This window comes from Anomaloglossus baeobatrachus, chromosome 8 (assembly GCF_048569485.1).
Source record: "Anomaloglossus baeobatrachus isolate aAnoBae1 chromosome 8, aAnoBae1.hap1, whole genome shotgun sequence".
Taxonomy (NCBI): Eukaryota; Metazoa; Chordata; class Amphibia; order Anura; family Aromobatidae; genus Anomaloglossus; species Anomaloglossus baeobatrachus.
The window spans coordinates 154924236-154936838 of NC_134360.1; the positions used below are offsets into that span (position 1 = coordinate 154924236).

Consider the following 12603-nt stretch of genomic DNA (forward strand, 5'->3'; position numbering starts at 1 on the left):
GGCCTATTGCTGTAGGAGGGGGGTTTAGGGGGCCTATTGCTGTAGAGGGGGGTTTAGGGAGCCTATTGCTGTAGATTGTGGGGTTTAGGGGGCCTATTGTTGTAAAGGGGGGTTTAGGGAACCAATTGCTGTAGTGTGTGTGGGGGGGTTTAGGGAGCCTATTGCTGTAGAGGGGGGTTTAGGGTGGCTATTGCTGTAGATGGAGGTTTAGGGGGGCTTATAGAATGAGGGATAGTGCAAGGGACAAAATTGATTGGGAAAAGTGTAAGAACTCAGTATGTTTGTGGTCTCATTATGGAGAGGGATATATGTAGACATTTGGCACTCAAGATCAATGTGAACAGTGGTTTTTATTGTGAAGAACTTGTAGGACCAGCACAAGCACAGATGTTTCAGTCAAAAGACCTTCATCAGTGTGCGTGCAGAGGGTCCTCAGAAACTATAGTAGCGTGGCGAGCTGCGTAGCTGAGTATGACGTGGTGTCCACCGCTGTCTGTGGCAATGATGTGCTTGTGGTGGTCCTACAAGTTCTTCACAATAAAAAACACTATTTACATTGATCTTGAGTGCCAGGTTTCTACATCTACTTGAGACGGTTTTGGACCCTACTTGTGCACCACCCCAGAAGTGCCATGTATATCAACTCCCTAAGTATGGCGAGGGGGAAGCATTGGGAGTTCATTATGAAAAAGGGGTAGCATGGGGATTCAGTATGAACATGGGCAGTGTGAGGGCTCAGTAAGGAATGGGGGCAGCATGAGCGGGCTCACTATGGAGTGGAGCAATGTAGGGGACCCAGCATTAGGCATGAAGTAGCATGGTGGTCACTGTATGATGAGTGGGGCAGCATGGAGGTGTCATTATGGAAAAGGGGCAGGCAGCATTTGGAGCGCATTAAAAAGGAGCAGCATGGGAGGCTCAGTATGGAGAAGGGCAGTGTGAGAGCCCCATATGGAGGAGGGCAGCATACATGTGACATTGTGAACAGGGGGCAGCATGATGTGAGGACAGACTGCCAGGACCCAAACACCACCTTTTACCCCCAGAAAGACACCACACAGTTCTTTATAAGTTAAAATGCTTTTATTTTCACTTATTCAATTTTGGAGAGGCATAGGGAAAAACACTCTCATCTTTTACTTTGGCATAAATTTTGGTCGCAGCTTTTAAATCAGGCATTACCAGCCAACACCACGGGGTTTTGGTAAATTTTCCGCCAGTGGCCGTCCGGTGCGGTATTTCACCACCACTTTTCCTACCCCTTCCGCCAAGGAGCAGTACAGCGCTAGCAAGCTGCGACCCCCCCAAAAAACCACAGTACCTGAGCCATCTCCTCGCACATTCCCACTACCAACGCATCCGAAACAGCATCATTTAAGATGCACCCGCTCCCTCATAAGGAAAGCCAAGTTAATACCTTCCAGCTGGCGGTACCACACCAACAACTTTTTTTTTTTTTTTTTTAATATTTTACAGAATCAACTTAGGTAGGCACTGGTTGCCCGTGCGCCAAGGAAAGCTCCGTAACACATCATTCCTTAGATACGTTCCCATATGAGCTGAAAATCGCCTCTGGCTGGTCCATCTTAAATTCGGAAAATAACAGGGAAAGTTGTACATCTCTGACCGGATGAGGGTACGGGGCGGAGCGCAGCTAGATGGCAGGAGACCAGATCTGTGACGTCTACTTGGGTCGCCAAGTCAACTGTGGAAGGCGCCTCACCAATCCTGAACACCTCAGGTAGCGCACTCAGCTAAACCAGCCCCCGGCAACTTCTCCAATTACCATCCAGGTCAATGGAAACAAAGGACCGACCGCCAGGGCGAGGATCAGCTTTTCACGCTGCCCGAAAAGTATGGGCATGACCTAAGCTCGGACACTAGGTCGACTTACATCTGAAAAGAAAAACATTGTCAGAAAGGAAAACTCTCGAAACCAGCAAAATTCTCATAACCAGCAGACACCTCTTCTCCCTGGGGTGGATTTGGCAAAACCCCACGTACGTTTTTTTTTTTTTAATAAAATACACAAATCTGGAACATATGTAATGTTACGCCAGCCTATATGACAGTCAGTAGCCTCTTGCGCGTCTACTAGTGGACTGTTTTAAAACGAACTCGGTATGAACGTCCCTCAAAAATGCATTTGCATTGCCAAATCCCATCCCGTTGAAACCACGCTCATACACACTTGCCCCAAAGCCTCAGGAGCGCCCCGGACAACCCAGATCCTGCAGCTGGCGATCCCAAAATAAACAGCCACCACCGAATTACCGCCAAAAACTGTCCGCTAAATATGGAAAAACGTTTTCGTGGTTAAAAAATGCTCCTCGTCGCCCCTGTTCATCTTAGGGCCATCACTGACACCCTCGGGCATACCGACCAGGGGTGGGGAAAAAAGATCACAAAACTGCGAGGGAAGAAAAGGCTTAACTAGATAGACCTAGGTTTTTCTTCAACCTATGTGACTATGCTTTTAGACTAAGTCCGCAATGGGCATAACCACCCAGCCCAGTACCTTTTATTAGGCCGACAAACAGCTAGGAAGTATTAGGCCTCCTAACATCCACCCACTTGCTGCTAATCCTCTAACCCTTCCATACCGTGGCTCCCACTAGGCCTTGGTCACGCAAGTCCAGTTCCGCAATTGAAAAAATGGCAAGGCAAAACCCCGTACCAGTTTGCTCGCAACAGGAAAAAACGGTGCCTGTTGGTGCTGTAGAATCACTAAATACTGCCGGTTATATATTAACAAGGGATCGCTTGAAAATCATCATGCTCTTCACCCACCTGGAAAACCCCTCTCGCTGCATACCTTACCATTGACCAGTCATGTCTGTATTGTAACGGGAGGCCGGGTCATCGGCCTCCTTTCACTGGGAATCCCACTACGAATTTAAGAAATCAAACCCTTGATCCTGCCAGCGGATGGAGTTAACGGGAATACCTGGGATTGGAAATGCAATCGGGTGTAAAACAATGCTATCACGACAACCGGGTACCTGTTATGACTTTAACCTTTCGTTGACTGATGTGCATTCTAAAAACCGAAAAGCCTAATCAGCCCGCTTACTGATGAGGGAAGTTGTAGACAGGTGGTTAGACGTTTTTTTTCCCCCCGGGCTTGGTAAATCAACTAGTCATACCACTTTTGGAGTCTTCACTCACCCCCTTTTCCAACTGCAACCTTAATTGGGGGAAAGTCATGGCCAGGGGGTAGGTTTCTCGAAACATGGCCCCTAGGCCAAGCATACTGACTTTTTTTTTTTTGTGAAAACTTTGTTGTATTGAAAACCATCCCGAAAACAGCTGGACCTGCTGCTGTTAAATACTCCACACACCAATTTGTCCGTTCCTGCTCTTGAAGCGAATTTAGCCGTTGAAACTTAAAGAAAAATTCAGCTACACCATCAGGTCCTCCTTTTCAGGTGCCTAAATCCATGTAGCGGAAAAATAAAGTTTAATCTTTCCGCACCTAGGGTTGGACCAGTGTACCAATACCGGGTAACGTGACACTGCCGCTTAGTCATGCTCTGGGCAGCCTAGGAAAGGCGCCTTGGAAATAAAAATGAACACAATGGAAATGACCGTACACACAAAGTTGAGGTTCATACCTGTGGATCCGCAGGGCCGAAAGATAACAAAACTCCATACAATGAGTAATAGCCGATAAAACCTATTTCCATGTTGCAAAACCTTCCAAAACGAAAGGCAAACCCAAAGGGAGGAGTTTTTTTTTTTTTTAATATTCATAATAGGTGCTTCAAATAATGAAGCTACTTGGCACCCTCTATGGTATAGTATTAGAATGATTGCTGTCTGATAAAATATTGGAAAGCACTTGTCAGTTATACACACCTGAGACCAAAAACTAAAATTGTGTATTTTTTTTTTTTTTAATATTTATGTGGACATAATTGCTCAGGAAATATTAGTGGGCATAATTATGCAATTAAATAAAGATGCCAATTTTCGCATCTCACTTGTTCATTTTCGTCTGTTAAAATGAAACTCAAGCAAGCACGAAAATGCACAGAAATACACTTCGCTATTTCCATAAAATTATCAGTGACCAACATAGCTACCATCTTTTCAACTACAGCACCAAGTTAGGGTGTCTAAAAAGGGGGGTGAGATCCTGTGAGCCCAACATATTGTAACCCTTCTATAAATCACTTGACAGGCCACATCTAAAATATCTGGGCCAGTTTGGGCTCGACTTTTTTTTTTTTTTTATAAAAAATGCGGTGGGTGGGCATCCTGAAATTAGTCGGTTCAAGGTGACAACTAGATTATTGCAAGGAATGGAGGAGAAGATCTCATTTATATGCATAAATACATGTGTGGTCAATATAAAGGACTAGAACATTACTTCCTCCTCCGCAGCTAAATGGGAAGGGTTCTTTACAGTTAGAGCAGTCAGACTGTGGAATGGCCTACCACAAGAGGTAGTAATGGCAGATACTATAACGCCTTTTACAACGGGTGTATGATTTCCTCAGTACACCCACGGTGTTGGTCATACATAACTTAGTTACAGAATTTTGAATTGGGAGTAAAACCTGTTGCCTGGTGACATCACGTGACCCCTCCCCTGGGGCACTTATTCCACCACGCACTCCCACATAATGGTACTTGCCAGATTATGCAGGAAAAAAGGGCGGCCGGACTCTGGATGTTCCTCGCCCAATTCCAACAGCAACTCCGCTGTCCAGGCCAATGTATACTCAGATGCTCTTCATCCCACCGCGGGACCGCACCGGGGCTTAGTCTGAAGAAAAAGGGGATCTAAATCTACACATGTGACCCTGCTACTATGACACTCACGACGCCCGGAGCCCCAGCGCCCGTGCAGATCCCCAGGTGAAGAGGACAGAGTCCGGTCAAAGCCGCTACCCACGGAAGGGGGGGGAAGAGGTGGGGGGTTTGTTCAAATGAGTGGGGTCAAATGAGTAGGGGTTGTTCATCCTAAGGTATTATGCCGACCCCTAAAGGGGGGTGAAAATCACTGGCACTAGTGAAGGAGGTGGGGTATCAGCAGGTGGAGGCTATGCCACCTGCTGGCAACTTCTTGCAATACTGCCAATGCACATGTCTCAGCTTACCTTCCCCCCCCCCTCCCAACCTGCACAGTTGAAGTGAGGCCTGACCATACCCTTAATTCACCCCATTTGCCGGGATATCCAGGTGACCCCTAGCTCCTCCATGACTAGCAGCTTTTTTTTTTTTTAATTATTTTATTTATAAGTTGTTTTTTTTTTTTTTATTAAGTTTTCTGGGGGATACCAATAGGGGATGGGGGGATTCTGCTGACTTCTGCAGTCAGCGCATACACCACTGCCGCGCCTCCAATATGCACTGCATCAGAGGCTGCGCCCATCCGCAGCCTGCCCCCGCAATCTCCCCGCCCTCCTGTACCGGCGGTGACAGAGCGGCGGTGACAGGGCGGTGGAGGGGGCAGGGGCACAGGGTCTGTTAGGCCATGTGCCCACGTTGCGTGTTTTCATGCAGCTACGCTGCGATCTGCACCGCAGCGCAACTGCATGCGTCCTGTGTCCCCTGCACAGTCTATGGAGACTGTGCAGGAGCCGTGCGCACGTGGCATATTAGAACGCAGCGATTTGGCTGCTGCCCGAATCGCTGCGTTCTAAGAAGTGACATGTCACTTCTTCCGTGCGGTTTGCATGCTGTCTATAGGGAGAGACAGCATGCAGAGCGCACGTTCTCTGCAGGCACCATGCGACCCAGAACGCAGCTTTTCAGCTGCGCTCTGAAGCGCACCTTTTAGCTGCGATGCAGAGCGCACACATGGGCACATAGCCCAAAACTCCCACAAAGCCGGCGGCTCCACCGCTGCAGCGCTTCCACCTGTGCTGTGTCAGGGACCGCGCCGGCTCACAGCCTGCACCCGTACCCCCCGCTGGCGGTGGCAGGGCGGCGGGGTGGGCGGCGCCATAAGCAAAGAGCGCTTTTGCGCTCTTTTTCAAACTTAGCGGCGGGCTCAAGCGGACTGGCGGGCGGGTAGTTCCCTCAGAACGCCGCCCGCCGGCACATGTCGCTTGTGCCTCAGCAGGGAGGAAGCCGCTCACAACCGCATCGTGAGCAGGACGCTTCCCTCCCTGCTGATGGGGTTTTGTGACGGACGGCGAGCACAAGCGGACCGGCGGGCGGGTAGTTCCCTGAGAACACCACTCACCGGCACATGTCGCTTGTGCCTCAGCAGGGAGGGAGGGAGCTGCTCACAGCTAAAGCACCGTGGGCAAAACGCTTCCCTCCCTGCTGATAGCTCTCTTACCGCCTCCCGGAGCGGGTACACGCCACCGGCCGCCCAAACAAGTCCGGGTCCTGGAGCAGAAAGACCAAAAGCTGGGCAGCGCGGTGACATATATCCGGGAGGCGGGGCAAGAGCCGGTCATACCACAGGAGCGGGGTCAGTGTCTTTCCAGGGGAGGAAAACCTCCTAAAAATTAGCATAGGGGGCCTGCAGTCAGGGGGCAGCATCTCAAATTTGGCTGCGGTGCCCCTCAGTGTTCAGATCATATTTCATAATTGAGGAAGGTGTGGTGCGTATAGTTTATAAGGGAGGACAATGTGGCGTTTTAGTTTATTAGGGGGCAGTGTGGCGGTCATAGTATATAAGTGGGGATCAGAGTGAATCAGAGTGATTCCTCTCGTGAAGAATGAGGCTCAGACTCCTGAAACGCGTATAAATAAAATCAGTGCTTTATTATACAAAAATGGTTTTTTTTGTATTTTTCCTGTCACGGGCAACGCAGTAATACCTCCTTCTGCTCCTCCAGTCTATATTTGATATCTCCGGGTTCAGCCAACTGTAGTCTGTGTACGTGCACCTTAACTACTATCTGAAGGGAATGTGAATGGTTAGGGTATGTGGACACCATGGCCTTTACACAACTGTGAATCTATTGAATTTTTCAGGCGGAGGACAGGTTAAGAAACACTGGCATCTTTTTTAAATTGAAATTGTATTAGGCGCTAGTCAGCAACTTCTTGTTGGCATCAGCATGAAAAAATGGTTTAGTTACTTGTTTTAACCACTTAGTGTCTTTGAAAACCTTAAGCTGTTAAAAGAAGCTAAATAAAACTGAACGTATGTGCAGCAAGTGCTGATCTTCATTCTCATAGCGATTAGCACTTTTTCAAGTGTGTTACAGAGTAGATCCGTCTTAAATAGATGTTGCGTTCACAAAATCATAGTTTTACGGTGTCAGTAAGGGATGCAACCACTTAAAGTGCCTAGGTCAGCACGAACGCCAAATACAGCCCTGCCTACAAGGTTTTGGTTGAGGGTGGTAGGATTACTGGCAGGATAAAGTTGGCGCCTACATGTCTAGTGGAAAAGATGATTGACCTGCCAGGAGATACAGAGCTGGCCATGATACTAGCACAACGCATTTGAAGTGTAGTTTCTGCTTTTCTGACACATCTAAAAAGTGAGAGTGCCACATGTAATAAACTGTGTACGTGCCACATTGGGTCAACAATAAAGAACCAATAGAATACAACAAAAACAGAACTTATTTGGTTTATTTGAATATATAACAGATTTTGAGCAATCTGAAGATTTTGGCAATGATGGACAACCCACTTAATGTAATAGTCTTGTTTTAATGTTACATAAAATCTACCATTTGCCTTGAATTAAAGATTTATTGAGTTTTCTATACATTATAAGATTGAAACAATTAAAACTTATAATCCAAAAGTATTGATCACAAGTATATGATTCCACAATAGTTTAATCATCTCCTTCATAGCAACAGTAAAGCAAAGATTCAATGGAGGGCAATGTTCTTGGCTTCTAAATTATGACTGGATCACTTGATTATAAGCTGAAACAAAAAAAAACAAACAAAACACTTGTTAGTATTGTATTGGCGAGTGTACTAATAATTTTACAGTTAGGAATAATGTAAACAATTTCTTTGTCATACATGGATATTTTTACAATTTTTACAGCTCTTTTTTCAGGCTTGAAAAAACATGCCCATGATTGAATGTTGTTTTTTTTACAAGAGGTTTTTTTTCTTTGGGTGGTGGAGTTTAACACACTAACTTTAAATGGTGCATTTTTATCCTATGAGAAGCCTAAGTGAAAGCATCTAAAAACATTACACCTACGAGATGCTGCATTTGGAGAAAACAAGAAGAATGGCACCAAAAGCATGAAAAATTTCCTTGAGTATCTTCAAAGGGGGAAAAGCAAAGAGAAGCTGTCAGACTGCGGTGGCAGGGGTTTATCTCCCTGAAGAATACAAGGATCAAATGTTTGAATTGAAACTGTCCAATACATCTCTCCGCCAATTTCAACAGTCAGGGGAAAGTAAAGAGCTCCCATACATATTAGATGGTCAGCCAGTCCTGCCAACTTTGGTTTAAAGCACCAATCCAGCAAGGTGGGAGGGTGGGTTACAGCGCTGATGTCTAAGTCCTCTGCCCGCGGTCATATAGTCACCATCTGGCGTCTTCACCTTTTTTCAGTATCTCTCCAGTCCCATGGCACTGTCTTGTGACCGTAACTTCTGACTGTCTGGAAGTCAGGAACTACATAACAAGATCTCAATACAAGTTTTTTGAAGGCCATAACGAGGTCAGGACAAGGCTCTCTTTGACTTGTATTGACATGTGACCTTGGGTGTGCTTCATGAAACACTGGAGCTGCTGCAGCTAATAAACTGGAGAAGACTAACCAAACCAGATTAAGGGGTACTTTGCACACTACGACATCGCAGGTGCTGTCATGTTGAAAGTGACGCACTTCCTGCGTCGCTTTCACCATCGTAGTGTGTAAATCCTAGATGATACAATTAACGAGCGCAAAAGCGTCATAATTGTATCATCGGTGCAGCGTCGGCGAATTCCATAATTACGCCGACACAACGGTCCGATGTTGTTCCTCGCTCCTACGGCAGCACACATCACTGTGTGTGAAGTTGCAGGAGCAAGGAACATCTCCTACCGGCGTCACCGTGGCTCCCGTTGGATATGCGGAAGGAAGGAGGTGGGCGGGATGTTTACATCCCGCTCATCTCCGCCCCTCCGCTCCTATTGGCCGCCTGCCGTGTGACGTCGCTATGATGCCGCACGGCCCGCCCCCTTAATAAGGAGGCAGGTCGCCGGCCAGAGCAACGTCGCAGGGCAAGGTGAGTGCATGTGAAGCTGGCGTAGCGATACTTTTCGCTACGCCAGCTATCACCACATATCGCTTCTGCGACAGGGGCGGGGACTATCGCACTCGGCATCGCAGCATCGGCTTGGGATGTCGCAACGTGCAAAGCCCGCCTAAGACACCAGAAGGTGAGTATAAGACTATGGGCAGGGGACCTAGATTTACAGCATCACTCCAGGGGTTAAATAAGAAAAAAGGTTATCACAGTGCATGTGGAAAGGTACTTCTTGTCTCCCAGTTAAACAAAAATGATTAAATGCAGCATGCACCTTATAGTTTCCTCTGGAGGCCTATACATACTGGGAGATTATCAAATCCAAACAATACCTATAACCTTCCAGATGAAGGCACTAACATCGGTAATCACCATAGCACTGCCTAAGGCCTCATTCACACGTCCATGTGCAACCATGTGAAAAAATGGTATCAGTGTTTTGGATCAGTGTGTCTTCAGGGTGACCAGCTGAAGCACTTTGTAAGTGCGAAACGGCCGTCGTCGGACGTGTTTAGCTCTCCCTCCCCACCTACCCGCCCTGCACATGTAACCTCCAAGCTCGAATAAATACATTTTCACACAGCATATATCTGGTGAGTGACATTCTCTTTTACAAACAGACATATCTCCGTGAGTTTTGCAGGGACTTGCGGTCTGTGAAAACACACAGACATTTGAATAGTATCATAGATTATAATGGGTACGTGTCAGGTCCATGAAATAAACAAATATAACACATGTGTGTCACACAGACGTCTGCATGAGGCCTAAGATATGAAGCTTGATTCTAAGAGAAAGCGTGTCTGGAGATTGAATATGCAGGTGTTTGAGGACATTTCAGATTTTCAGCAGTGTAGATATACAGTGCCTTGTGAAGGTATTTGGCCCCCTTGAATTTTTCAACCTTTTCCCACATTTCAGGCTTCCAACGTAAAGATAAAAATTTGAATGTTATGGTGAAGAATCAAGAAGTGGGACACAATTGTGAAATTAAACGAAATGTATTGCTTATTGTAAACTTTAGAAAAAAAAAAAATAACAGAAAAGTGGGGCGCGCAATATTATCAGTCCCCTTTAAGTTAATACTTTCTAGCGCCATCTTTTGCTGCAATTACTGCTATAAGTCGCTTGGGGTTTGTGTCTATAAGTTTTGCACATCGAGACACTGAAATTCTTGCCCATTCTTCCTTTGCAAATAGCTGGAGCTGAGTGAGGTTGGATGGAGAGCGTTTGTGAACAGCAGTTTTCAGCTCTTTCCACAGATTCTCGATTGGATTCAGGTCTGGACTTTGACTTGGCCATTCTAACACCTGGATACATTTATGTGTGAACCATTCCATTGTAGATTTGCTTTATGTTTCGGATCATTGTCTTGTTGGAAGACAAATCTTCATCCCAGTCTCAGATCTTTTGCAGACTCCCAACAGGTTTTCTTCAAGAACGGTCCTGTATTTGGCTCCATCCATCTTCCCATCAATTTTAACCATCTTCCCTGTCCCTGCTGAAGAAAAGCAGGCCCAAACCATGATGCTGCCATCACGATGTTTGACAGTGGGGATGGTGTGTTCAGGGTGATGAGCTGTGTTGCTTTTACGCCAAACATATCGTTTGGCATTGTGCCCAAATAGTTTGATTTTGGTTTCATCTGACCAGAGCACCTTCTTCCACATGTTTGGTGTCTCCCAGGTGGCTTGTGGCAAAGTTTAAACAACACTTTTTATGGATATCTTTGAGAAATGGCTTTCTCCTTGCCACTCTTCCATAAAGGCCAGATTTGTGTAGTGTACGACTGATTGTTGTCCTATGGACAGACTCTACCACTTCAGCTGTAGATCTCTGTAGTTCATCCAGAGTGATCATGGGCCTCTTGGCTGCATCTCTGATCAGTCTTCTCCTTGTTTGAGATGAAAGTTTGGATGGACGGTCGGGTCTTGGTAGATTTGCAGTGGTATGATACTTCTTCCATTTCAATATGATCGCTTGCACAGTGCTCCTTGGGATGTTTAAAGTTTTGAAAATCTTTTTCTAACCAAATCCGGCTTTAAACTTCTCCACAACAGTTCATGGACCTGCCTGATGTGTTCCTTGGTTTATCTGTGCTTTAAAACAGAACACTGAGACTATCACAGAGCAGGTGCATTTATACGGAGGCTTGATTACACACAGGTGGCTTATATTTATCATCATCAGTCATTTAGGACAACATTGGATCATTCAGAGATCCTCAATGAACTTCTGGGGTGAGTTTGCTGCACTGAAAGTAAAGGGGACGAATAATATAGAAAGCCCCACTTTTCAGTTATTTATATTTTAAAAAAGTTTAAAATAAGCAATAAATTTCGTTCCACTTCACAATTGTGTCCCACTTGTTGATTCTTCACCATAACATTAAAATTTTTATCTTTATATTTGAAGCCTGAAATGTGGGAAAAGGTTGAAAAATTCAAGGGAGCTGAATACTTTCGCAAGGCACTGTACCTGCACTTCCAAGGAGTAAACAATATATGACTAATAAGAGTAATAACGTTTTGGAGATGTTACCTGAAAGGTCCGCCGGAGGGCTTTCTCCTGATGGATTAACAGCAATAACTTGAAATGCGCTAGAAGACAATGGGACCTGACAGGAAAGTCCTGGTGTTGTGCAAATGATATTGCTGTTTTCCATCATTACCACTCTGTACTCATCGGCATATGGAGTTTCGTACCATGAAATCAATAGTTTTCCATCCTTTAGTTCAATTGGTTTCACTTGGGGACTGCAAGGAGCTGTGGAATAACACAACACAAGCGCATTACAAGTCATGGATCATTCCATCACCGGGGCCAGAAATTCCATTTACAATGTAGGATACTTAGGCCATGTTCCCACAGTGAGTTTTTGATGCTGCATATTTATGAGTCAGCGTCTTACAGTTCCAGCAAAGTGGATGTGATTAATGGAAATCTCCTGCCCACGCTGCTTATTTCTTTCCTCAGTGTAAACTGACCCGTGGTGCGTATTTCAAATCCACATCATGTTATTCTCTCTTGTGAGTACGCCAAGTTTTCTGTGCAGATTTTCCCCATAGACTTGTATTAAATGCAGAAAATCCACAGGTAAAAAAATGTATGTTTTTAGTGTGTTTCCGCTGCAGAAACACATCAAAAACGCATGTAATCTGCACCTAACTATATCAATAAAGTTTTGTTAAAGCCAAATACCAGGAAGTCTAAAAAACAAAGCAGCTTTATTTAAAATATGACACACCCAAAAGAGACAAAAGACAGCATCAAAATTGTGATAGAAACACGTTAAAAATGCAAAAAAACCAATGAAAAAAAGCAAGTAACCTAATTTACATAATAGGTGAAGAAATTTCGCAACATCAAAAGCTCATGAAAAGCTCATTGTGGGAACGAACAGTGAAAGAAATAATTA

General features: G+C 45.4%; 1 protein-coding gene across 1 annotated transcript in view; it reads right to left on the reverse strand.

The window, feature by feature from the left end:
• Nucleotides 1-7558: 7558 nt before the first annotated feature.
• Nucleotides 7559-12603, reverse strand: part of LOC142249313 (fibronectin type III domain-containing protein 7-like) — a 65842-nt gene continuing 60797 nt past the window's right edge. The window contains exons 12-13 of the mRNA XM_075320946.1: nt 11727-11951; nt 7559-7853 (exon numbers count right to left, since the gene is read on the reverse strand). Coding sequence (XP_075177061.1) covers nt 7828-7853; nt 11727-11951 — 251 coding nt within the window. The 3' untranslated portion in view covers nt 7559-7827. The remainder of the gene's footprint in view (nt 7854-11726; nt 11952-12603) is intronic.